Source organism: Podarcis filfolensis (genome assembly GCF_964270895.1).
Source record: "Podarcis filfolensis genome assembly, chromosome: 15".
Classification (NCBI taxonomy): domain Eukaryota; kingdom Metazoa; phylum Chordata; class Lepidosauria; order Squamata; family Lacertidae; genus Podarcis; species Podarcis filfolensis.
The window spans coordinates 44,420,433-44,447,614 of NC_139618.1; the positions used below are offsets into that span (position 1 = coordinate 44,420,433).

The 27,182-nt window shown below is 45.9% G+C and overlaps 1 protein-coding gene across 11 annotated transcripts in view; it reads left to right on the forward strand.

Annotated features, from left to right (window-relative positions):
* Window positions 1–27,182, forward strand: part of LOC310750423 (disintegrin and metalloproteinase domain-containing protein 2-like) — an 85,203-nt gene that overhangs the window by 47,132 nt on the left and 10,889 nt on the right. For 9 of the 11 annotated variants that reach the window (XM_083588528.1, XM_083588522.1, XM_083588529.1 and 6 more), the window contains 7 exons: window positions 874–1,013; window positions 2,254–2,452; window positions 6,238–6,327; window positions 17,094–17,292; window positions 18,558–18,666; window positions 22,368–22,551; window positions 26,311–26,391. In XM_083588528.1, the coding sequence (XP_083444654.1) occupies window positions 874–1,013; window positions 2,254–2,452; window positions 6,238–6,327; window positions 17,094–17,292; window positions 18,558–18,666; window positions 22,368–22,551; window positions 26,311–26,391 (1,002 nt within the window). The remainder of the gene's footprint in view (window positions 1–873; window positions 1,014–2,253; window positions 2,453–6,237; window positions 6,328–17,093; window positions 17,293–18,557; window positions 18,667–22,367; window positions 22,552–26,310; window positions 26,392–27,182) is intronic. The other 2 variants (XM_083588526.1, XM_083588523.1) reach the window with 1 other exon arrangement.

The following is a 27,182-nucleotide window of genomic DNA, read 5'->3' on the forward strand; positions in this document are numbered from 1 at the left end:
TCAGGCAAAGTACCAGGGCAAGATGTTTTGCAATTTGCATCTGAATGTAGTGGTTAAGAGCGGTAGTCTTGTAAAATGGTGAACCGGGTTCGCTTCCCCGCTCCTCCACATGCAGCTGCTGGGTGAACTTAGGCCAGTCACACTTCTTTGAAGTCTCTCAGCCCCACTCACCTCAGAGTGTTTGCTGTGGGGGAGGAAGGGAAAGGAGATTGTTAGCCACTTTGAGACTCCTTTGGGTAGTGATAAAGCCGGATATCAAATACAAACTCTTCTTCTTCAAATCCTTTATCCTTGAAAACCCAGGTGGAGGGCAGGTTAGGGACCAATCATTTCTTTAGGTTAATTACCAATTTACCAATGGCTGTATGATGAGACTATATCTCCTGGTTGTCAGGAGATGGCACAGCTGAACTTTGATTAGGTTCAGAGACCTTGAGATCAAAAAGGCTCTCCCTTCATTCCCAGGCCTTTCTTACACGTACCAGGCTTCCAAGCTGTAAATTACTTGATAGCCTCCTGCACCTTTTTACAACCCAATCCACATTCAAACCCCCAGCTGTGCCAGGGTCTTCAAATCAGATAATATCTCATCCTGCCTAGAGTCAAGAAGTAATTGACTCACACTTCTAGCAACTCTCGTTTTTACGTTTAAAGAGACCAGACACCCATTCCCCAGAAAGCAACAGTTTTATCTCTCCCAAAGCAACATTTTTATCTCTCTCACTGCTGTGTGAACAAGGGTTTGACATACCAAGATTTCCCAACTTCACTACACTCCTAAAATATGGACCGAAGAGACTTGTTTGCATTTAGTCTCCCATAATGGGGTGGAATAATCTGGTTCCTGATTCAAGTTTTCCCTCTTCCTTCTAGTATCAGAAGTCCATGACCAAAGAGCCATTCTCCGTCATTCTGGCCCAATTGCTGGGCCTTAACCTGGGGATGGAATATGACAATGGCAAAGAGTGCAAGTGCCCAGGAGGCTTTGTCTGCATAATGAACACGGAAGCAGTGTAAGTACTATGACTATTGCACTAAGCAGCTCATAGGTTTTAGGACTGAACATAAGCCTTTGCTTGTACTTTTGATAGTGGAAGGCAGCAGCAGAGCTCATTTCCTATCTCAGCACTGTACAGAAATTGGAGATAACAGAAATGGTGGCTACTCTTCTGCAGTTTACCATCAAAGAACAGGCACAAGCTTATCTCCTGTGGTTTGTTGTCAACAACAACAACATTTATTTATATGCTGTCCATTTGACAGGGTTGCCCCGGTCACTCTGGGTGGCTCCCAACAAAAAATAGTAAAAGCACAATTCAACACCACACATTAAAAACTTCTCCTCAACTTCTGGGACAAATTCAGAGGTCGGGAAAGCCTAATTTATGCCCCGTGGGTCTGATGTTCCCCACTCCTGCCATAAGGGGTGAAGTTCTGCTATACCTGTGTATAAATAGGGCTTGTGCTCTAGCAAACTTTGAAGAGCCAAAAATCTTCCACTGCTATTGATAGATTTGGTATATGCTGTTATCATTTTGTACCAAATGTAACTGGGAAAAATCCAGTAAGTAGAAAGGGTAAACCTTGTTTAATACTGGAGACTTATGCTACCCCCCCCCTCAAGATAATTGGAGGTGGTTTTAAAGAGGGATCATGCTGTGTGCACTCATTTCTCCTTTTGCCTCTTGACAGCAAGTTCTTTCAGGTCTTTTGCATTCTTTCAATAATTGCAAAACACCCACAACTTACATTTAAAACACATGGCTTCCCCCCAAGAATCCTGGAAACTATACTTTGTGGTTGTGAAGTGTAGCTCTGTGAGGGGTATACTACAGTTCCCAGATAATTGGGGGAAGTCATGTGCTTTAAATCTATGGTGTGGGTGTTTACCAGCTGAAAGGAGGACAAAATAAATACTCATTTTTAATAATTGGCTCCTACCTTATAGTGCTACAATATGATGCCTTGGAGCCGTGTCTGCAACTGTGCAGACTGTAACAAAACTTCTTGAAAACTTCATATATATATATATATATATATATATATATATATATATATATATATATAAAAGTTTGCTCAAGTCACCTTCCAGGTTTCAGAGACTGGCCTGGCCTCCTGCGGCACTCGGCAGCCCTCCATTCAGCATGCATAAGAATGAAGGAGCTCTTGTTTTTATTTTTTATAACAAAATATGTTGTGTGTGTATTTGTGCTTGCCATATAATAATAGCAGATTCATCTTACTATGTTTTAGACTTTCAAGTGGAATTAAAGCTTTTAGCAGCTGCAGCATTAAAGACTTCCAAAATTTCATTAAATTCAAGGGAGCCCACTGCCTCTCTAATCGACCTAATTTAAAATTGTTTTATAAGAAGCGAAGTGCCAGAAGCAAAGCGCTTTGTGGGAATGGTGTTCTGGAAGCTGGAGAGAAGTGTGACTGTGGCTCTGAAGAGGTCAGTACCTCCTGTTTTCCAGGTTTGTTCATTTGAATGTGTATTCTGCCCTATTTCAGGGGTTTTGGGTTGATTATTTAAAATAAACAGAGAAGCAGACATTTAGAATAACTCCCACCTATCTGTGCCTGCTTTCCACTTTTGCTCTGGGAAGCCTCCAGGGCTGCTGCAAACACCCCTTTTGGAAAACTGGCAGCTGCCTTAAACCAAGCTTACCTGGAGATGATGGGGATTGAACCTGGGACCTTCTGCATTCAAAACCGATGCTCTAGCACTAAACTATGGCCCTTCTGGTTGTTTTTGCCTGCTCCTGATGTGTTTAAATTGGAAAAATACTTGTTGCATTCTCTTCTAGCACAGCTTTGGAAATTTAAAAACAACATGGTTATCAAATGAAAAACTATGTAGCAGTTATTTGAAAAGCCAACCAAAGCCAGCAGGAGACCATATATATGTGTGAAGACCAGTTTACTGTCAGAAATGTAAAACTAACCCTATACGCAAATAACAGTACGAAAAGCTCATTGGCTTAGAACCAGGTTAGCTTTGGGGCCAATATATATCTGCCTAGGAATTAAGATGAAAGTCAGAGAATCATAGAATTGTAGGGTTGGAAGGGACCATGAGGGTCATCTAGTCCAACCCCCTACAATGCAGGGATATTTTTGCCCAACATAGGGCTTGAAACCATGACCCTAAGATTAAGAGTCTCATGCTCTACCGAACGAGCTGTCAGATTCCTTGTTCTTGGTGCCATCTCAATACAGTATATTTCTTGAGTGAGCACAAGAAACAGGTCCTCTCTGTAGCTCACTGTTTTTTTATCAATTGAAAACTGGCAGGCAGCAGTGGCTGATTCAAAGGGCAAATGAGGCTTTGCCCTACCAACCTCAGTGCCCCCTCACCTGCCCACCTTTTAACTAGTCCAGGGGATGACAGTCGGCTTCCTCTCACTCTCAATGTTGTCCCTTGGATAAATCAGCAAGGATGGGGATGGGGACAAAACCAGAATGAGTTGGTTCTGTCTGTTGTTGGCTCTGACCCTTGTTACTGTTAGTCTCCCTGCCTTCCGCCCTGCCTGTCCCAATGGGCACCAGTCATCACTGCTGTCTCTTTTGCCAGAAATTGAAGATGCTTTTTATTTCAATATGCTTTTGACATGCAACACCCAGGGTTATGGATGCAAGTTATAATACAGTAGCAGGGGAACAATGGCCCTCCTGATGTTGTTGGAATACCACGCCTGTCTTCCCTGACTATTGGCCATGCTGGCTGGGCATGATGGAAGCTGTGGTCCAAAGCACCTGGAGGGCACCAGGTTGATGAAGAGAAAACACATGTAAGAGCTGGCGTTAAGGTGAAAAGCACCTCACCTTTTAGCTGTATTACAGCTGTTATGGCAGGTACCCCATTCTCCCTGAACACAGACTTGAGAAAAACCCTTCCACTGGCTCAACAAATATTCTTTCAGTGGAGGGAAGAGCAAGGGGATGGGAACCTGTGAGGGCCCGGGAAGGCCTCTGAGGGCTCCAGCCTGCCTTCGGGTTTCCAACTGCTTCAATGTGAAATTGAGAAGGTGCTCTCCATATGACTTCCCCACCAACCACAGAATTGTATCCTTTGTTTTCATCACTAGACTACTCCTCCTTAGGGCTCCTCCTTAGAGCCTGTACACATTGCTGGCACAGGCACATAATGGCTGCTGCAGGTGCAGGGGGGTCCACAGGAATGGACACAGCAGAATGGTATTGGGTTGAATAAGGTCACAACTTCACTGATCACAGGAAAGAGTAGGTTTGGCTAAGGCATTGGGCATGTATCCTGATCAGGCAGCCTGCCTGCTACCTGATATGGACCCAATGGGTTCCATCCTGTGCTGGGGAGTTGCCCCCAATGTAGATTGGGTGTCTTGACTCCACACAGGCCACCATTTGGAGAGGTGTATTGGCCCATCGTTCCCCCTGTGGACTCCCAGACAGAGTTACCTTTCCTGGACACCTCTAACGGTGTACCCCTGTGACTAACGATCCAGTCCAATGCCTCATCTACCCAAGTTGCGACGGTTGCCATGAGGTAGGTGAAAACCTGCAAAGCGGCCAGTTTGCTTGCAGGAGAAAATTCCTCTCTGGCCACAAATATGACAGCCGAGTAAATCACAGCAAGGTTCATATAATAATAATAAATAATAATAATAATAATAATAATAATAATAATAATTTTTATTTATATCCTGCCCTCCCCAGCCAAAGCTGGGCTCAGGGCGGCTAACAACAATCAAAATAATCCAACATTCTAAAAACATTCATTATAAAATTAATTAAAATCAAATTAAAATCAAATTTATGGCAACCATTAAGCAAAATTCTGTGCAGATTGCCAGAGGAGGGGGTTCAGGCTGCGCCCTGACCAAAGGCCTGGTGGAACAGCTCTGTCTTGCAGGCCCTGCGGAAAGATGTCAGATGCCACTTGCCCACTCTCCCATTGAGCGGTCCCTAACTGGTGGGTGGAAAATCCAGTGACAATAAGGCAAGAGGGTGACCTGCACCTGGCTGCTCTCTTAAATAGGCCAGAGATGGGCTGGATGCAGCCTTCCAAACCCTGCCATTGATTTGGCCCTACCTACAGGCACTGCCTGCCCATACCTGCAAGGCTGTTGCAGATGGAGGTGGGGTGATGCCAGGTAACCACTCCTTCCCCCAGCTGCAGCAGAAAATGGTGGCATCCCTGGACCCACCACGGCCACACCATCCAGCAGACGTTGCCCATCCAGAGCCCCAGGTGAGCGGTTTCTCTCTTCTGCATCAAGGGGTAGGGGGTGATAACTCAGTGACAGATCACATGCCCCATATGCAGAAGAACTTGGAATTGATTCTGAATATTCCCATCTATAGAATTCCAGGCAGCAGGGCTGGTAAAGACCCCATGCTAAAGACGCTCCAAAGGACCCCCAGAAGAGGGAGCTAAACATTAGCATGTGCCCCATTTTCCCACAATGACTGAAAAGTGGGCAAAAAAATGCCCTCCCGAAGCATTCTCTCTCCCTATAGGAAGAAAGATGCATTGAACCTTTATTTTCCCCCCTCTGTTGAGTATAAAAGCAAATAAGGGGGTGATGATGTACATACAAACTACAGGAAGGGAATGATTAAACAGCACCCCTCCTCCCCCAGGCTGCTCATAATACTCTTGATAGTGGCAGCTTGGTTGCTGGTGGGGTGGGGTGGGGGTGACAGAATCTCATAACTGATATCTCAACAAGCGTTCTAAATGGATATCTTTATCCCAGCTGATGTCTATATTGAATCTGAACTGATTTAATGTTATGTGCTGGTGTTGTTTTAGACTGTTATTTTTATTTAAATACCTGTATATAGTAAGATTTTTGTTATATGTAATAGTTGTAACTGATATATATTTGTAAATACCTCTGGGAAGTGGTTCGTATATTAAAAATAGTATTATAATCAGGTTTATTTGAGTAAAATTTGAAGTCAACCTTTCCCTCTTGTCCTTTCCTGTATTTTGAAATTCCTCTGTGTAAAAAAGCATGATGCAGCAGAAAAGATTTGAGCAGATTCCATGTATAAACCTTTACATTTATTTATTTAATAAAATTCATACACTGCTTGATGGTAAAACAAACCTCAAAGCTTACAAAAAAAGATAAAACAATAGAGTGCCCTGTTGGCCTTAAGCTTTGGAGTTTCAGCTTTCACTTTCATTTTTTTCATTGTCTAAACTCTTTACTGACCCCAAACAAAAAGCTGTATGATTTTTGTTTTCAGGAATGTAAGTACAGTAAATGTTGTACTAGCTCATGTACGTTTCTCCGTGGAGCAGTGTGCAGCAACGAATTGTGCTGTGAAAACTGTCAGGTAAGATGCTAAAGTACTCTCTTCACTGCCTTGGCCACACATTCACCTCAGTTTGTTTGAATTGACACTACCACTTCCTCTGAATTTTATCTCCGTAACCTCTGTGTTGCAGCCAATGCTCATCCTACACAAAGCAGACCCATCAAAGTTAATGGACATGGCTAGCTTAGTTTCATTAATTTCAATGTGTCTACTGTGAGTAGAACTTAGTTACATTGTTCCCTCTCCTCTACCCGCGGGTGGGTGGTAACCCCTCCCTTCCGTCCCGGGAATTCCCGCCCCTCCCTGTAAGGTGAAAGTAGGGACCTATGGAACACCGGATGTATCTTCATGCTGTCAGGCAACTTGAGTTTATTTTTTTATATATATAAATATTTATTAGATTTTCCACTTTTATACAAACACAAAAAGAAAAAGAAAAGAAAAATATTAAAAACAAGTCAATTTCAGTAACAATTTTTCAATAACATGTTTCTTTGACTTCCTCATACCTCCCCTTCTTGTTTTCTAGTTCAATTTGTTAATCCAGCAAATCCTAATCTCTTAACATTCCTTTTTAAAATAACACCTTATTTTCCACTCAACTTTTTAAATTTTATGACTTAAACAATTTTAATCCCTATTATCTTTATCATAACAGCTAGAGACCACAAAAGTTCAATCCAACATCTTTTCAGAGTTCATTAATTTTATAGTGTTTCTGTAAATAGTCCTTAAATTTCTTCCAATCTTCTTCTGCCGACTCTTCTCCCTGGTCGCGGATTCTGCCAGTCATTTCTGCCAGTCCCATACAGTCAATCAACTTCATCTGCCATTCTTCCAGAGTGGGTAGATCTTGAGTCTTCCAGTGCTTTGCTATAAGTATTCTTGCTGCCGTTGTAGCATACATAAAAAAAGTTCTGTCCTTCTTTGGCACCAAATGGCCGACTATGCCCAAGAGAAAAGCCTCTGGTTTTTTCAAGAAGGTATACTTAAATACCTTTTTCATTTCATTATAAATCATTTCCCAGAAAGCCTTAATCTTTGGGCACGTCCACCAAAGGTGAAAGAATGTACCTTCAACCTCCTTACATTTCCAGCATTTATTATCGGGCAAATGGTATATTTTTGCAAGCTTGACTGGGGTCATGTACCACCTGTATATCATTTTCATAATATTCTCTCTTAAGGCATTACATGCCGTAAATTTCATACCAGTGGTCCATAACTGTTCCCAGTCAGCAAACATAATGTTATGTCCAACATCTTGTGCCCATTTAATCATAGCTGACTTAACCGTTTCATCCTGTGTATTCCATTTCAGCAGCAAGTTATACATTTTTGACATGATCTTAGTTTTAGGTTCTAGCACTTCTGTTTCTAATTTAGATTTTTCCACCTGGAAGCCAATTTTCTTGTCCAAATTGTAAGCCTCCATTATCTGAAAATAATGGAGCCATTCTCGCACTTTATTTTTTAATTTCTCAAAGCTCTGCAATTTCAGTCTATCTCCTTCTTGTTCCAAAATTTCCCAATATTTTGGCCAGTTGGCCTCCATATTGAGCTTTTTCTGGGCTTTCGCTTCCATTGGTGACAACCACCTTGGGGTCTTATTCTCCAGTAAATCCTTGTATCTGATCTGTCAGGGAACTGTCATCGGAAGAACCGGAGGTGCAAGGGCTCCCAGAGGTTGGGAGAGACTTATCAGCGGAGGAGGGAACCAGCAGGGGGAGAGAAAGAGCTCCAAGGGAAAGTGAGTCGGAAGGATGGCTCAGAGACAATTCCAGCGAGAACAGTGGGGAGGTTTCAGGACCTCCTATAGGGACACCCACTCCTCGCCGGAAACTGTCACGCAGAGAGTCCAGAAGGCGTGTTTCCGTTAAGGAGCTTTTATGCTGGAAGAAATTCCGTAAACGCCCACTGTCGGATTCTGCCAGCGACTGACGGAGCCATGCTGATGGAGCTCCGTTACAGACAGGGGTTTGTGGACTTAGCCAAACCCTGAGGGACTAGAAACTTTACGCACAAGCAACTCATCATCCCATCACATGATCCAAACATTAAACAAAGATCTCCTAACAATATGATTTTTAAATGCTTTGTGAGCTTTAACCTTATCATACCACAAATATGCATGCCATCCAAAAACATTGTTAAAACCTTCTAAATCCAAAATGTCTGTGTTTTCCAGAAGCAGCCAGTCTTTCAACCAGCAGAATGCTGCTGATTCATAGTACAGTCTGAAGTCTGGCAGGGCGAAGCCACCCCTTTCTTTTGCATCAGTTAAAATCTTATATTTTATCCTGGGCTTCTTGCCCTGCCAGACAAATTTAGAAATATCTTTCTGCCACTTCTTAAAACAGTCCATTTTGTCCACAATTTGTAATGTTTGAAACAAAAATAACATTTTAGGCAATACATTCATCTTTATAGCTGCTATTCGACCCATCAAGGAAAGCTTCAAATTTGACCATATTTCGAGATCTTTTTTCACTTCTGACCAGCATTTCTCATAATTATTTTTAAATAAGTTCCCATTTTTAGAAGTCATATTGATCCCCAGATATTTCACTTTCTTCACCACAGTCAGACCTGTTTCATTCTGAAATTTCTCTTTTTCAAACAATGTCAAATTTTTCTCTAAAACCTTAGTTTTGGTCTTGTTCAGTTTAAATCCTGCCACCTGACCAAATTCTTGAATTAATTCTAAAACCCTTTTAGTACTAGATTCTGGCTCCTGTAACGTCAAAACTAGGTCATCTGCAAACAGGCAACTTGAGTTTAAATGCCACTGGGTTAACCTGCTGTATTACCTCAAAAGGCCCCAGCCGCCTCGGCTGCAACTTAGAATCATAGAATCATAGAATCATAGAATCATAGAATCATAGAGTTGGAAGAGACCACAAGGGCCATCGAGTCCAACCCCCTGCCAAGCAGGAAACACCATCAGAGTACTCCTGACATATGGTTGTCAAGCCTCTGCTTAAAGACCTCCAAAGAAGGAGACTCCACCACACTCCTTGGCAGCAAATTCCACTGTCGAACAGCTCTTACTGTCAGGAAGTTCTTCCTAATGTTTAGGTGGAATCTTCTTTCTTGTAGTTTGGATCCATTGCTCCGTGTCCGCTTCTCTGGAGCAGCAGAAAACAACCTTTCTCCCTCCTCTATGTGACATCCTTTTATATATTTGAACATGGCTATCATATCACCCCTTAACCTCCTCTTCTCCAGGCTACACATGCCCAGCTCCCTTAGCCGTTCCTCATAAGGCATCGTTTCCAGGCCTTTGACCATTTTGGTTGCCCTCCTCTGGACACGTTCCAGTTTGTCAGTGTCCTTCTTGAACTGTGGTGCCCAGAACTGGACACAGTACTCCAGGTGAGGTCTGACCAGAGCAGAATACAGTGGCACTATTACTTCCCTTGATCTAGATGCTATACTCCTATTGATGCAGCCCAGAATTGGCTTTTTTAGCTGCCGCGTCACACTGTTGGCTCATGTCAAGTTTGTGGTCAACCAAGACTCCTAGATCCTTTTCACATGTACTGCTCTCAAGCCAGGTGTCACCCATCTTGTATTTGTGCCTCTCATTTTTTTTGCCCAAGTGCAATACTTTACATTTCTCCCTGTTAAAATTCATCTTGTTTGTTTTGACCCAGTTCTCTAATCTGTCAAGGTCGTTTTGAAGTGTGATCCTGTCCTCTGGGGTGTTAGCCACCCCTCCCAGTTTGGTGTCATCTGCAAATTTGATCAGGATGCCCTTGAGTCCATCATCCAAGTCGTTGATAAAGATGTTGAATAAGACCGGGCCCAAGACAGAACCCTGTGGCACCCCACTAGTCACTCTTCTCCAGGATGAAGAGGAACCATTGATGAGCACCCTTTGGGTTCGGTCAGTCAGCCAGTTACAAATCCACTGAGTGGTAGCATAGTCAAGACCGCATTTTACCAGCTTCTTTACAAGAATATCATGGGGCACCTTGTCAAATGCCTTGCTGAAATCAAGGTAGGCTACATCCACTGCGTTCCCTTCATCTACCAGGCTTGTAATTCTGTCAAAAAACGAGATCAGGTTCGTCTGACATGACTTATTTTTCAGAAATCCATGCTGACTATTGGTGATCACAGCATTCCTTTCTAGGTGCTCACAGACTGTTTGCTTAATGATCTGCTCCAGAATCTTCCCTGGTATTGATGTCAGACTGACTGGGCGGTAATTATTTGGGTCCTCTCTTTTCCCCTTTTTGAAAATAGGGACAACATTTGCCCTCCTCCAGTCTGCTGGGACTTCGCCTGTTCTCCAGGAATTCTCAAAGATGACTGCCAGTGGTTCTGAAATCACATCTGCCAGTTCTTTTAATACTCTTGGATGCAGTTCATCTGGCCCTGGAGACTTGAATACATCTAGACTAGCCAAGTATTCTTGTACTATCTCCTTAGTTATTCTGGGCTGTGTTTCCTCTGCTGAATCATTTGCTCCAAATTCTTCAGGTTGGGCATTGTTTTCTTTATCGGAGAAGACTGAGGCAAAGAAGGCATTGAGGAGTTCAGCCCTTTCTGTGTCCCCTGTTTGCATTTCACCATCGTCTCCTCTGAGTGACCCCACTGTTTCTTTGTTCTTCCTTTTGCTACGAACATACCCATAAAAGCCTTTTTTGTTGCTTTTAACCTCTCTAGCAAGCCTGAGTTCATTCTGTGCTTTAGCTTTTCTGACTTCTTGCACCCTCCCTTTAGGGGCAACCCTTGGGATGACAACCACACCCGATCTCCCACCCGTATGGTCTCCCCCTCCCGACGGTGCCTGTCCGCCTGCCTCTTGTAAACTTCCTTGGCCCGCTCCAAGTTCAACCTGAGTTGCTGGTGTAAGGCCTCCATAAATTGCTCAGCCGCAGGTACACTCCATCCTTCCTCCCCCCGCCCCGGGAAGGCCCTGGGGTGACACCCGTAATTGGCCATGAAAGGGCTCATTCCCATGGACACGTGTTCAGCGTTATTGTACGCAAATTCAGCCAAAGCTAATTTCTCTACCCAGTCGTTCTGTCTCTCGCTGACATAGCAGCGTAGGTACTGCTGGAGTATACCGTTCGCTCTTTCGGCTTGTCCATTGGTTTCTGGGTGCCTCGCTGTCGAGAAGCTCACCTTGACCTGTAGCAAGCTCAGGAGCTTCCTCCAGAACCAGGAAGTAAATTGTTTCCCGCGATCCGAGATTACCCTCAAGGGAGCCCCATGCAGTCTAAAAATGTGATCCACAAACAGCCTGGCTGTCTCCTCTGCCGTTGCTGCATGTGAGCAAGCTACGAAATGGCACATTTTAGTCAGTAGATCGACTACTACCATGACCACTGTCTTTCCCCTTGACTTGGGCAGATCTGTCATAAAATCAATGGACACCACCTCCCAGGGCTTTCCCGGTGTAGGTAAGGGTTCCAGTAACCCCGCAGGGGCAGCCCTTTCCCCCTTAGCCCTCTGGCATCGGTCGCACCCTCGTACATATTCTCTTACGTCTTCCCTCACCTTTGGCCACCAGAACTGCCTGGTGACAAGTAGCATGGTCTTGTGCTGTCCAAAGTGCCCAGCTGTTGGGTTGTCTAAGTACCTTCCCCCTCAAAGTCTCCCCCGGTACATACAGCGCCCCCTTATAGTACAGTAGCCCTACCTTTTCCTCAAACCCTCCATTGTCTTCCTTTACGTCCCGGAGTTCCCTGATTTTTGTCTGAGCGAACTCATCGTCTCTGGTGAGCCCTGCCAGTTCTCGTTTCCCAACCAACGCTCCCCCACACACCCACCGGTCCTCGGGGAACACGTGCCTGGTCTCTGGTGGTCCCTCTCCTTCCATGTACTCCGGTTTCCGGGAGAGAGCATCTGCCCTTACGTTTTCCTCTCCCGGTACGTATCGGATCTCGAAAGAAAACTCGGCGAACTCCTGGGACCATCTGATCTGTCTCTGGTTGAGCACTCGCGCGGTCCGCCAGTATTCCAAGTTCTTGTGGTCAGTTCGGACCTGGATCTTGTGCCGCGCCCCTATCAATAGATGTCTCCATTGCCGAAATGCCGCATAGATCGCAAGCAGTTCTCGGTCATACACTGTGTAGTTTTGCTCTGACTTGCTCAGCTTCCTTGAGAAAAAGGCACATGGCCTCCAGTTCTGCTTGGCCCCGGGCTGCAAAAGGACCGCTCCAATGGCGCGGTTGGACGCGTCCGTCTCCAGTCTCATGGGCTTCTCCGGATCCACGTGCAGGAGCTGCTCTTCTGAGGCGAACGCCTTCTTCAGTCTTTCAAAGGATTGCTGCGCACCCTCTGTCCACGCGAACTTCTTTTTGCTACTAAGACAATCCGTTATGGGCGCTGTCAAGTGAGCGAAGTTCTTTATGAACTTCCTGTAGAAGTTGCTGAAGCCTAGGAACCTCTGCACATCCTTTCTGTTTTTGGGGGCTTTCCATTCCAGCACTGCCTTCACTTTGCCCGGGTCCATAGCTAGTCCTTTGTCTGACAACCTGTACCCCAGGAACTCGACCTCCCTGGCGTGGAATTGGCATTTTCCCAGCTTGACCCACAACTGATGCTTCTTCAGTCTCTGTAGCACCTCCCTGACGTCTCTGACATGTTGCTTTTCATTGTCCGAATAGATTAAGACGTCGTCCAAAAAGGCTACGCAATTCTTGTATGGCAGGGGCCCCAACACATGGTGCATGAAGGCTTGAAAGCAGGCGGACCCCGATTGTAATCCAAATGGCATGGCTAAGTACTCAAAAGCCCCCAGGGGGGTGAACATGGTCGTTTTCCATTCGTCCCCCTCCCTTATCCTAATCAGATTGTATGCTCCCCTGAGGTCCAGCTTGGTAAAATCTTCCCCTGCCTCACATGTGTCAAAATATCGTCAATCCTGGGCATTGGGAAAGTCACGGGTTCTGACACCAGGTTTAGGGCCCGGTAATCCACGACTAATCTGGGCTGATTAGTCTCTTTTTTGTCCACAAAGAACACCGGACTGTCCCCCCACCGCCTTTGATTCCCTTACGAAACCTCTCTTCAGGTTCTTGTCAATAAACTGCCGCAACTCCTGCATCTCCTGGTCGGACATGGCATACAGCTTACCCACCGGTAAGTGAGCCCCTGGAAGCAGGTTGATTTGGCAGTCAAAGGGCCTGTGGGGGGGGGGGCAGTCTATCTGCCTCCCTCTCACTGAAGATCTCCTTCAAATCAGCATATTGTGGTGGCACCTCCCCTTTTTGCTCCAGGGCCAACCCAGCCACCCTGGCCACAGTCATTCTTGGTTCCTTCCCTCCCAGACAGTGTTCTAAGCAGTAAGCTGACCCAGAGGTGACCGACCGCTGATGCCATGACACCACTGGGTCATGTATTGCCAGCCAGCTCATTCCCAGTATTATTGGGGGTCCTGCCAGCGTGGCCACGTGAAAGGCAATGGTTTCCGTGTGCCTGGAGACCCTCATTCGCATTGGCGGTGTCTGGTGTGTCACTTCCCCTCCCAGGAGTTCCCTGCCATCGATGGTGGTCACCTGCAAGGGAAAATCTAGTGGTAACAGGTGGAGTTGGTGCTCCAGAGCGAAGTCTCTGCTGAAGAAATTACACGAGCTGCCAGAATCTAGCAGTCCCTCCACTTTGACGGGGTGCCCATTTGGGAGTTCTAGCACCACCTCTATGGCTATAGCTGCCTTGGGGGGGTCAGGCTGGGGCACTTCTATTGGTCGCTGGCCTGGCTGCTGCCCCTGCTGGTTGGCAGCCAGGCGTTGTCGTTTCCCTGCACCGGCCCTTTCTCCCCCTTCTCGTCGTGGCCTGCAGGCCCCCATCATGCCTTGCCAGGCTTTTCGTTGAGGGCAGACCTTTGCAAAATGTCCCGGTCGCTGACAGAGGAAACACTTTTTGGTAGTTTTCCACTCCTTCCCCTCCCTCTTCCGACCTTCACCAGCGTTTGAAACTTCACGCACGCGCGCTCCATCAATTTCCATCGGCTCCGCCGCCTGGGAAGGCTCCCTCGGCATCTCCGGAATGCGGTTGTCATGGAAACGTTCCGCCCTTATCTCCCGCTTCTCCTGAGCCCGCGCTTCCTGGCGTACACCGATCGCAAGCACAGTCTTTGTGAGTTCATCCATCGACCGCGGGCGGGGCGCTCGGGACAACTCGTCTTTCACTTCGGGGGACAAACCCGCTTCAAACAACATTTGCATTGGTTCAGAGTCCAGATCCCATCCGAGCTTGTGGACTAACATCGCAAAACACGACCAGTAGTTTCTGACGGACAGGCCCCCCTGCTTGCACCCCATCAGCTCCTGCCGTGTCACGCTTTGCTCAACCTCGCTGGAGAACATCGTGTCCATTCCCTGGTAGAATTTCTTAAGATCCTTCAATGCATCATTCTGCGTCGCCATTAGGGGCCTGATCCATTCGCGTGCCCCATCCTGCAGATGTCCCACAATGTAAGCCACCCTCTCCCCGTCATCCGCAAAGTCATTTTTCTGCAATTCCAAAGCGTACTGACTTTCCGTTCAGAAAGCATTGTAGTCTTGGGGCTTTCCACCAAACTTGTGTACCAGCCCCAGGACCTTCCTCCCTATCGGGGTGGCTCTGACCTGTGCATCCTGATCCCGTCTCTCCTCCAGCCACACAGACAGGGTAGCTACACGCGCCTCCAAGTCTCGGTTCCTCTCGACCAGACCTCGCACCATGGCTTTTTGCTCTGTCTCTCCGGCCGGCCCTGTTTGGCTCATCGTGCTGCCTCTCCGGGGCTACGCACAAGCAACGTCAGGGTCTGACAGATTGCTGTAATGGTTCTAGGGGTTGCTAGACACCTGGCTGGGTTGCCTGAGTGAACCTTTTCTGTCCGGACAGCCACTCACCCGTGGCTGTCTCAATCGCTGGCAGAATCCGTCAGTGGGCGTTTCTTAAACTTCTTCCAGCAAAGAAGCTCTTTGACGCCTAGTCTCCTCCTACTCTCCCTGCGCAGAAGCCTTCTGCGCAAGGAGGGCGTAGGCAGTGGAGGACCCTTACTCTCCCCGCTGGTCCCCAGCAAGGAGTCATGGGACCGCCTCGCCGATTCCCCCATCTGCCCCCCTTCTCCACTGGTGCTACGCTGATTCTCTTCCCCAGAAGATGGGCTGTCTCTCCCCATCCCGGGACGCTCTCTGGAATCCCTCTGGAGCTTGCTCTCTCCCTCCAGCACTGATGGCAGTTCCCTGACAGGTAGGGAAAGAATCTCGGGATCTCAGCAGCAATGTAAGCACTTACACAGGTGAGTGTGAAGGTTTACCAGAGTTCTGCAGACCATGTAGGAGAAATCCAAATCACAAAAAGGAGATGGTTTTATTGATTGCAAAGCAATGCACATGGCCACCAGGCTACAATATAGCAATTCATAACAAATGCCCCCAAAGGCTGCAGCCACAACAGGGAATGCAGTTACTGATCAAAGACGGCTCACTGCACTCAAATTATACCTTCAACGGCAACTCATCTAGCCTTCAGGCAGAAGAGACTCTCTGCTCAGCCCAAGGCAGGGCTTCACTAATCTCTAGGGAAGAGATAAATAAATATATAATAAAATTATACTACTCTACTAATGGTTCAGGAAGCTAGTCCCACAGTCTGTTTCCCAGGGGATTCTTCATCAAAGCCTTGTTTCTCCCATTGCTCTGTCCCAGCTCCTGCCAACCTCGCAGTTTGAAAGCACACCAGTGCAAGTAGATAAATAAGTACTGCTGCAGCGGGAAGGTAAACGGCGTTTCTGTGCACTCTGGCACTTGTCACTTCATTTCTTTGACCTTGCAGGTGGTGGGCAACTCCCCAAACTCATGTCAATAATTAACATAGATAACAATTTTCTGAGAACAAATGACCTAGTTTTTACAGCAATCCCCAACGGCATCGTCAACCACTCTGTGCTCCAGTTCAAAGTAAGGGTGGAATAAAGGTAAAGGTAAAGGGACCCCTGACCATTAGGTCCAGTCGTGCCCGATTCTGGGGTTGCGGCGCTCATCTTGCTTTATTGGCCGAGGGAGCCAGTGTACAGCTTCCGGGTCATGTGGCCAGCATGACTAAGCCGCTTCTGGTGAACCAGAGCAGCACACTGAAACACCGTTTACCTTCCTGCCGGAGCGGTACCTATTTATCTACTTGCACTTTGATGTGCTTTCGAACTGCTAGGTTGGCAGGAGCAGGGACCGAGCAATGGGAGCTCACCCCATCGCGGGGATTCGAACCACCGACCTTCTGATCGGCAAGCCCTAGGCTCTGTGGTTTAACCCACAGCGCCACCCGCGTCCCCAAGTGTGGAATATGAGGAACTAAATATGTAAAACATGCACATAAATACTCATATTGAGGCAATAAACAGCCTCCAGGAAGACCATGCTAGCATGCCATCTGCACATTTTTCTGTACAATGAGTGGAAAAAAGACGTCAGACACCAAAGGTAGGCAGCCACTTTTTTCCATATGGTTCCCACATGTTATGTTTGGCTATGGAGCTTACAACCCACATGTTATGTTTGGCTATGGAGCTTACAAGCTTAGGCAGCTTACAACCTCTTAAGAGTTAAAGAAACAGACAGGCCTTAGACCATCTTGTAAGGACTGTGTGGGCATGTGCCCTGTTCAGTCCAGTGATTATGTGGCTTAAACAACTTTAGGACCTGTGCATAAGTCTGAGGGTAATGAAATGGGAAGGTTAACTGCCAATTGTGGAGTCAACAGGAATCCTCCTCAACCCTAGCTGTAGTCCTCCATGAAAAATGCTATTGATACTTTCCCTCTTCCTTTTCCTTTTCACCTAGTTTAAGCCAAGAAACACAATCTGTAGAGCAGCTGTAGATAGTGTCTGCGATTTCCCTGAGTACTGCAATGGCAGTTCGGCGTCCTGCCCAAGCAATGTTTATGCCCAGAATGGCTATAGCTGTGCTTCTAATGCTGGCTACTGTTATGGTGGATCCTGTCAGGCAGCTGATCTACAGTGTCAGGATCTTTTTGGTGAAAGTAAGTGAGACAACTTGCTTTTTGGCTTCTTTTAAAAACAAAATGAAATATTTACTCTTAAAAAGAACAAGCAAGGAAGCAAGCAGCTTCCTTCTGTAACCAAATTGTGTGTGCATGCCCACTCATACCTATACCATGAGCTTTCCTCAGCTTTTATACCAGTTTGCCCATTGAATGAGTCCTGGCTTTCTCTTGAACTCTTTGAGCAGAATTCAGCGTCACACTACTGTACAGTCATACTTCGGGATAAATATGCTTCAGGATAAGTATTTTCGGGTTGCGCTCCACGGTGAACTGAGTGCGTTACTTCCTGGTTTCGTCACTCACGCAGGCGGAGATGGTCAAAATGACGTCACGCGCATGCACGGAAGCAGCGAAACGTGACCTGTTCTATTCAGGATGTGAACGGGGTTGAAACCTTCTCCCCCCTCCTCCCCCCACCCTGTTTGGGGGGCTTTCCTGACACATATGCCCTTTTGGCTGAGCTGGCTGGAGGGGGAAGCCCATAATGTTAGTTGTGCTGCCTTCCACGTTTGCAACTAGTCCCAATGTGGCTGGTTTCCAAGGCATGCTTCTTCTTCCTTAGTGCAGAAGATGGCTACCAGAATTCTGACTGGTATGACCAGGTTTATGCATTTTATGCCAACTTTAAAATCACTCTACTAGCTACCTAACTGCACTTAGCCACAAGCCAAACTGCTGTTAGTTACCATGCCAACCTGTTCAGTTATGTTGTTTTGGTGAAGCCCTTCATCAAATGCCTTTATGGGGGATCCTGCTGAATCAGACTGAAGGCCTATCTAGTCAGGATTCTGTTCTCACCGTAGCCAACAAGATGCCTATAGGAAGCCTACAAGTAGCTCTGCTGCTCCTTCTGCCTCTTTCTACAGGAAGTTATACTGTATATAGAGCTGTCATAGCTAGTAGCTATCTATAGACTTACCATTCATAATTTTGCAAATCCCCTTTTAAATCCATCTCAATTGGTGGCCTTCACTACATCTTGCAGCGATCTCCATTGTTTAACTATGTGCTGCATGAAGTAGATATCTTAAATAACTAAATAATTCTGCTTCAGTGAAAACAACAGAGTCTTGCAGCACCTTCAGGGCTAACATTCATTATTTGCAGAGGCAAATCCAATTTATGCATCAGACTGATTTGTTTGTACACATATGAAAGTATCTGTTAAGAGCATTGCTAAAAGAAAACTATTAAATGTTTCATTTTAGTTATTCTAATCAAAATCCTTTTAATATTTATAGAGTCAAAAAGTGCTCCTCAAGCATGTTATGAAGAAATTAATGGTCAGACAGATAGATTTGGACACTGTGGGATTGACATACGAAAGGGATTTAAGACTTGTTCTTTCCGGTATGTGATTAGGAAACAGAAGAAACTGAAATAAAATTTTCAGGGGGAGGAGTGTGGCAGGATGTTTGTGGGTTGGCGGCTAGGGCATCTTCTATTGTATGGTGCATGTTTTTACTGTTGTTATAGTATCAAGGTAGCCAGGTGGAGTGGGCTGTCATGATCCTCCCACAGGGACTAGGACACCCAGTTGGAGGCTCCTGTGTCACTAGCTGAGGGACGGCACTGGGTTTCTGACCCTGACCCTTGATGCTGGTGGTCAGTCCCACTAAACTGTGGTTGACAGTCAGGTGTCTGCTAAACCACATCCCACAGCATCAAGGCCCATGGTGCTGGAGCCAGGTTTGTCATGGGCATCTCTTCCCCCAAGACCAAGGAACACAGTGTCTCCCACACTGTCAGTCCAACAGTGCAAGAAGCACACCAAATGGGAGGTCATGGAGCACTGAAGAAGTGCCTATTTTCAGGCCCTTTAGGAGATTCTAGTTCCCCAAAGGGAGCAGAGCCTCGAGACAGAGGTTTACAAGTCCTCAGTTCACTTCCAAGCAGGGGCGGATCTTGGTAATATGGTGCCCTGTGTGAGGCCCAAATTTGACGTGTTCCCCACTCCACCCAAAGCTGCCTTCCAAAAGCCGGGGAAAGGAGGCACCAAGCTTTGGGAAGGAGGCACAAATCTCCCTCCCACCTCCTTCCTAAAGCTGGGCAAGTGCTAACTAGGCTTTGGGAAGGAAGCAGGAGGACTCTAGGGTCCTGTCAGAGCCCTCACACCTCCTTCCCAAAGCCCAGTGCTTACAAAGCTTTGGGAAGGAGGTGAGAAGGTGCACCCTTGACTCCTGTGCCCTGGGCAGGTGAACCAGTCACGCTGCCCTAAATCTGCCACTTTTCCAAGTCTTGTTGGAGCAAGTTGCACACCAGGCTCTGTCTCTGGTGCTGTAACAAGGGACGCGGGTGGCGCTGTGGTCTAAACCACTGAGCCTCTTAGATTTGCCGATCAGAAGGTTGGCGATTCGAATCCGTGTGATGGGGTGAGCTCTTGTTGCTCTGTCCTAGCTCCTGCCAACGTAGCAGTTCAAAAGCATACCAGTGCGAGTAGATAAATATGTAAATAAATAAATATGTAAATAAATAAAAAATAAATAAATAAATAAAAAGTAATTAATTAATAATAAATCATAAATCATAAATAATAATAAGTAAGTAAGTAAGTAAGTAAGTAAATATGTTTCTGTGCACTCTGGCACCTGTCACGGTCTCCCATTGCACAAGAAGCTGTTTAGTCATGCTGACCACATGACCCAGAAAGCTGTCTGTGGACAAACGCCAACTTTCTCTGCCTGAAGCAAGATGAGCTCTGCCTTTGGCTGGACTTAACCATCCAGGGGTCTGTAACGTTTTACCTTTACCTGCTGTAACAACCAGCCTGTAGGAGGAGAACAGGACATTGAGGTACAAAACATTATCCTTGCATCTCTAGATTTGCAAGGGTGGAAAGGGAACTACCAAAATAGATGAAAAAGATAAGTTGATGCTAAATCAGGTGCCCTTACAATTACAGTCCGTTTTGTCATGTTGCCTGCCGGGCCTGTCTCCTCTCAGCCTCCCAGCAGCAGTCACCCAACAGAACTCACCACCTTCTCCTCCCACCAAGCACCTAGTAATCTGCTCTGTGTTCTTCCCCAGCCCTCTGAAGATTTTTGGGGAGTGTGGGTGGGGGAAGTTCTACTGTGCAAGCTTAAACCCTTGTGATATTTGGATGTGCAAGTTGAATACTGCCCATAATAAATAAGAACACAAGACTCTCTTATGCCTGCTGTGTCAGACAGGAGGTCCATCTAGTCCAGCATTCCGTTTCATACAGAGAGCCAGATGCAGAGCCCACAAGCAGAGCACCAAGGGAACAGCCCAAGCCTGTGGTTTGTCTCCTGCACATGGTACTGAGGGCTTTTCTGCCTTGGAACATGGAAATGTCAATACACTGGAATAAACTCCACCCACCGCTCATTTGCCTGACCTGGCTAGCTAAAGGCCTACATCACCTAACCCAGTTTCACAAAAATGACAACCCCATATCAGCACAAGAATTACAAGACAAACTAAGGGACACTGACCTACCACCAACTACACCCCTTCTTAAACAGCACAGCACCAAAAGCACCAGCCATCAGGGCACTGACTAACATTGAAAAACTCCTCCTAACAACAGAGAGACACAGCAAAGAAGTGGTATCTACAAAAATTATATTATATATATATATATATATATATATATATATATATATATATAAACTCTACACTACAAACAGCACAAACCCCTCACCACAATTAAAGACTAATAGGAGCATGACATAGAATATGAAATAAACATCATTCAATGGTCAAAAATGTGGTGAAAGCCATCATTTAAATCCATCTCAGCCAAAAGAAGAGAACTCACTCTGAAACTTATCTATAGATGGAATCTAACACCACGGAATCTGGCACTTCCTCATCTAAATGCTGGAGAGGCTGCACTTCCATGGCCACGTACCTCCACATGTGGTGGGAATGCCCCCAAATTTAATCCTTTTGTATATCAGTGCTGCAGGAAATCTGCATAATAACAAAACAAGTAATAGAAGCAACTCCAGAATTAGTCCTATTAAATATCTTCCAAGGAACAACTCACATGACAAGTCACTTACTCTCAGCAACTAAAAACATCATGACTAGACACTGGAATGACCTATCAGGAGTGAATATAGACCACTAGTACCAAAAAGTATAGAAAACTGCCCTATTAGAAAAGTTAACCAACAAACTTAAAGAAGCACGGGTGTGGCTCCCCTTTATCATATATACAGCAGAACAAGACAATGATCTATTCTCTCCCCCACCCCAACAGCATAAGAATAAATATGGGTAATCTGACCCAACAACCCCATACCCTCATACAAACCAACCAACCAACCAACCAACCAACCAACCACACTGCAACTAACTGAACACAACCAACCGAGCGTTGGGCACTCAAATCTCTCGTAGTGCCATCATAAATGAATAAATATATAGAGGACCTACCCACACGATGCTGACATAAAAACCCTGCACAAACTACACAGCAGAACAAAATATCAATGTCCCCTCATCTCTCTCCCCTTCCCTCTCTCTTGTCCCCCAATCGCATATGTGTCTAGTACTAAATGTTAACGAACTGTGAAAAAAAACTATGAATTGAAAGTAGAGACACTATATGTACTTTTTTTGTCTATTTGTTTGTTTGCTACACAATAAAATCTTTAATAAAAACTAATTTGAAAAAATAAAGGACACAACACAAAAGAAAAATGGATTGAGAGGAAGGATTAATTAATTAATTAATTGTAGCTTGCCTTTCACCAAAATGATTATAAGGCAGTTCACATAAGAAAATCAACAGAACAAAACCATACTACAACAACAAATTAAGATATACCAAAATAAATCCGTTGGGCACAAACTGTTGGGCAGTAATCTTTGATGCCAGATGTTTCAAAGGTTGAGGAATGACAGCCCCTCCCACATGTCATCTGTGTAATGAAAAGCATGCATTTTTAGGTAACATGTTCAAAAATATACTTCAGTTGTTAAATCTGATATTTTGGAGGTGAAAAAAACATTTCCAATACATAATCCCCAACTCTTTACAAATGTGTGATCCTGTTCTTTTCTCCAAATGCCTTTGATAGGGATATCAAATGTGGAAAGTTAATTTGCGTCTATCCAACCAGAAAGCCTTATGTTGACATGAACATTCCAATTCTGTACACTCCTTTCCAAGATACCCTTTGTATATCTCTGGACCTTCAACAACCAGAGGGCTTTCCGGACCCAATGCTGGTGAAAGATGGTACAAAATGTGGAACTAAAAAGGTAAGGGATACAATCTGACACAGCATGACTATTACTGTGACTTAAATGTTGTCACCAGTGTGTATGGTGTCCTAGAGAGCAGCATAAGCAAAAGGAAGACCACTGGTCTCATGCTTGAAGAACTTAAAATCTAAATTTCAGCTTTGAGGAGACAGGTATGATGGGCTGGGAGCGATGGGAGAAGCAGAGATGGAAATCAGCAAATGCAATTAGATGTTGTTTGTTCATAAGTGCCGAAAGTGAGGGGGGGGGGACCTCAGGGCCAGGGGGCTTAATGCAGCCCTGCAGACTCTTCTTTCTCCTCAGGCTATGCCCCCTCCACAGATCTCACCTCTCGCTGACCTTGCCCTGTGCCCTCCTGGGCTGCTTTTGCTTGGCTGCAACATGTCCCTGAGCAGTGCTGACACCTCTTGCTTGCCTGAGTGGAAGAGGGGGAGAGGGGTGCGCATGTCAACCCACACAGCATGGCCACAGACTTGCATGGCCGGCTTCTGTCATCTCTCTTGCTCCATCCACTTTAGCATATGGCCTATGCAAATTAATCCTGCCGTCCAGTCAGCGCTCCCTGCTCAGCTCTGCTGGGACTGACCTGGGCAGAAAATGCAGAGTCGCAGCGGTCCTGCCGTCCGTGTGAGATAGAGGGATAAAACAAGTCCAGAGACAGTTTCTTGCTATCTCTAAAAGCGTTTATTTACAAGCCATAAATCAGTCTCATTCCATCGGAACTCTCCGGCATCTTTCCCGTGCTAAAAGCACACACAGTCTCTCTGCAGTGTCTCTCAGTCTAATGTGAAAGTAGCTTTCACAGACAAAGACGGACAAAGCCTGTGATGTACGGGCCCCTCCCCAGATACAGGACACCAAGGAGTTTAACCCTATAACCTCCAAACTCCACACCCCCTCTTGTCCTGCATCTGGGGGAAACAAGCAACAACGCTCACCCCAAACACAGACCTTCACAGAGTTCCTGGACCAAACACACATAGAACTCCAGTTCTCTGCAAACCTCAGATAGCGCACTGAACTCAGCTTCAGTAGACGAAAGCGCTATGAGACTTTGCTTCCGGGACCTCCACCCAACTGCTTAGTTCCCAAACTTCACCACTAGGCCTGACACTGATTTGCAGTCCTGAAGGCTAGCCCACCGAATCCACCCACGCTGTAAGCTTGACATCACCCTCAGCTGACAACTTGAGGCAAAAATCTTTGGTATCTTGCAGGTAACGCAGCACCCGTTTAATACCATTCCAGGCCTGTACACTTGGACTTGAAGCCTCTCTACTGAGCAGATTGATAGCAAACACTATATCTGGTCTGCTCCACTGTGACAGATACAGTAGACTACCCAGAGCTGATTGAAAGAGTTCAGCATTTTCGAACACTGAGCGTTCTACTTGCTGACATTCTTTCACGTAACCAGCCTCCATGAGTGTTTTGACACCTGCACACTCAGACATTCTGAACTTCTCAAGCAACTGCTCAATCTTACCTTTCTGGTTGAGCAAAAAGCTTCCATCTCTTGTTCTAGTTATCCCTACACCTAGATACGACTTGACATCTCCAAGCTGCTTGAGCTTGAACAGCTTTCCAAGCTCCCTAGCAAACTTCTCCACTTGTTTACCTGTCTGTGCTATGTATAAAATATCATCAACAAAAATCTGAGCAGCTACCTGTGTCACACCTGACCCTTTAAGGTAAAGACAGCTGTCAGCAACACTTCTCTTGAAACCTAGCTCTTCTAAGGCTTCATTCAGACACATGTTCCAGTTTCTGGCAGATTGACGTAACCCATAAATGGATTTGTGCAACCGCCACACGATGCCTGGCCCACTGACCTCAAACCCTGGAGGAGGAAGCATGTACAACTCCTCCTGGAGGTCTGAGTTCAGATAGGCAACATCCACGTCAAAATGGTTCGCCTTCCAAACTTTATATTGTGGTTCTCCAGCTTCTGTGGGTTTAAAGCGATAAACCCATCTGCAACTCATAGCCTGAATGCCAGCTGGCAATTGTGTGAGTGAGAACACACCAAGAGATTCCATTGAGTTCATCTCCTTCCTGCATTGCCTCATGCCATTTGCTAGTTTCTTCCTGAGGCAACTTCTGAACATCCTCAAAGGATTCAGGTTCACATCTAGCCACACCTACCCACACGATAGTGGCTTCATACCTTTCCGGTGGCTTTCCCTTGGTTGACCTTGCTGACCTTCTCAGCGTGAATTCTGGAACTGCGCCTGATTCACTAGGGCCAGCCACACCATCCCCTGTGTCAGAAACCTCCCCCTCTGACCTGCTGCGCCTTTTAGGCCTCACAACTGGGTCTGTAGGCGAGGATGGCTCACTCCTTGGCTCAGACTTGACAGAGACCTGTGGAGGGGTCTTGGGACTTCCCTTTGGAGAGGTTCGGAGCCTCTCCCTTGGGGACCCCGGTTCTGGACTCTGTGGCTGTGGACTGTGCACCTCAGCAACAGGTTCAGTTTCGTCGTCCTCCTCTTCCTCATCTGAGTCAAACTGTTCTGAAAGAACATCCGGGTTCCCGTGAAGACGTTTCCACCCACTCTGCTCGCAGAACTCAGCGCTGCCGCTAATAAGCAGCTTAGACTGGTTGCCAGTAGGGTATGCGAAATGCCACACCTACAAATTTTTTGAAAATTCTTCAAAATTCAAAATTTGTCAAAATTCTAAAATCAAAATCTCAAAAATCTCAAAATACAAAACAATCCTTCACTGCCTTGGGTCACTGTGAACTCTGAGGGAAGGGGGGGGGGTTGCTTAATCCCCACTGCACAATGTAACAAAGGACCATGTGCTTACCAGGAAGTTATTTCAGAAAAATACTACTCAACTGAAAATCACAATCCAACGCAAACCTTCAAAAATACACAAAAATATGGAATACTGGGGCCAATAACCCTTTGTGGGAATGTTCAGGGATGCAGGAGAGGATATATTGTGAGATTATATCCTTATCCAACTTGTGCTAACAAGTTCCCAAAATATCAGCATAGTTAGTAGACATTCCCCTTTTAAGTTCGCAACGGTAATGTGTGCTCAGGTTCGCTAGAACCTCTATAATAATTACTCTGGTAATTTCCCCTTTGTTCCCTCTTAAAATAGAAGACACGACACAGTCTTTTATAAAAGTATAAAAAGAGTTTACTCACGTTCTGTTCACAATAGGATCCCAGAAGGCAGACAGGCTTAAAAAGGTAAAATACATTTAGAATCTATCTTATAGGAAGATAGTCCCTTTCTGCTCTCTTGGCTGGGAGCCAAGAGGGCATCTTTAGCAGATGTGGCTTCTTCGAAGGAAGATGGCAGAGAAAGCAAGAGGCAAGAGAGAGATGGCTGTCCTGCCCTGTACTTTTATCATTACCTGCACAGGTGAGGCCACACCCACCTCTGGTCACATGCGGAGGAAGTCTGTCCCAGGAAGTTTACCTGCTGGCTGGACAGACATCCCTCCCCATGTCTTAACATGTACACTCTAGGAATGTTGTAACTGACTGCTCCTGTGCTTTACATTCCACACAGTTTTCCTGTAAAAAGGGTAGATCTGGATTAATGGAGGAGGGAAAAATACAGACTAGCACTTGGATGCAGATGACGTTGTACATACACTGGAAAAATCTTGCATTCAGATCTCACAATAAACACCTGTCTGGAAGCACTCATAGATGGGGTCTGGTGGACGCAAAAGGTCTGTTGCAGGGCAGCAACTCTTCTGAAAACTGAAAAATACTATTGCTTTTTTTAAAGGTTTGTATCAAACAAGTATGTGAAAAGTATGGCGTCCTGAAATATGATTGTGATCCTACAAAAAAGTGCTTTGGGCATGGAGTAAGTAAAATGAATGTTATATTTTCCATGTTAGTGTTTCAGCTATGAAAAGGAGATGGTGGTTTTCCCTCAGAAACTATTTGGTATTTTCTTGAGTGCCTGAAGCGTTCCCCTGTTGATGGCCTCTCAGCTGATTCTCTTTGGACCCAGCCGTTATGGGCAATTATCATCAAATCTTCCATTCTTAAGCAAAGTAATTGAGCAGGTGGTTGCTCAACAGCTCCAGGCATGTCTAGAGGATGTGGAACATTTGGATCCCTTCCATTTAAATTGGAACTAGTGAATGTCCGGTGTGAGTGTCTGGAAGCGGTTGGAGGATGGATGGCAGCTAACAGGTTGAGGTTGAATCTCAACAAAACAGAAGTACTGTTTCTGGGGGACAGGGGGCAGGACTTCCTAGTCCTGAATGGGGTAACTGTGCCCTTGAAGGACCAGGCGCGCAGCCTGGGAGCCATTTTGGACTCACAGCTGTCCATGGAGGCACAGGTTAATTCTATTTTCAGGGCAGCTGTCTACCTGCTCCATCTGGTACGCTGGCTGAGACCCTACCTGCCTGCGTACTATCTCACCACAGTGGTACATACCATGGTTATCTCTCGCTTGGACTACTGCAGCGTACTCTACGTGGGGCTACCTTTGAAGGTCCAGCTCCAAGGGCTTTCTGGCAGTTCCAGTGAGAAGTGAGCATTACAGGGAACCAAGCAGAGGGCCATCAGATGTCAAGGAGATATTCTATTCAACCTTTAGAAGACATCTGAAGGCAGCCCTGTATAGGAAATTTTTTAATGTTT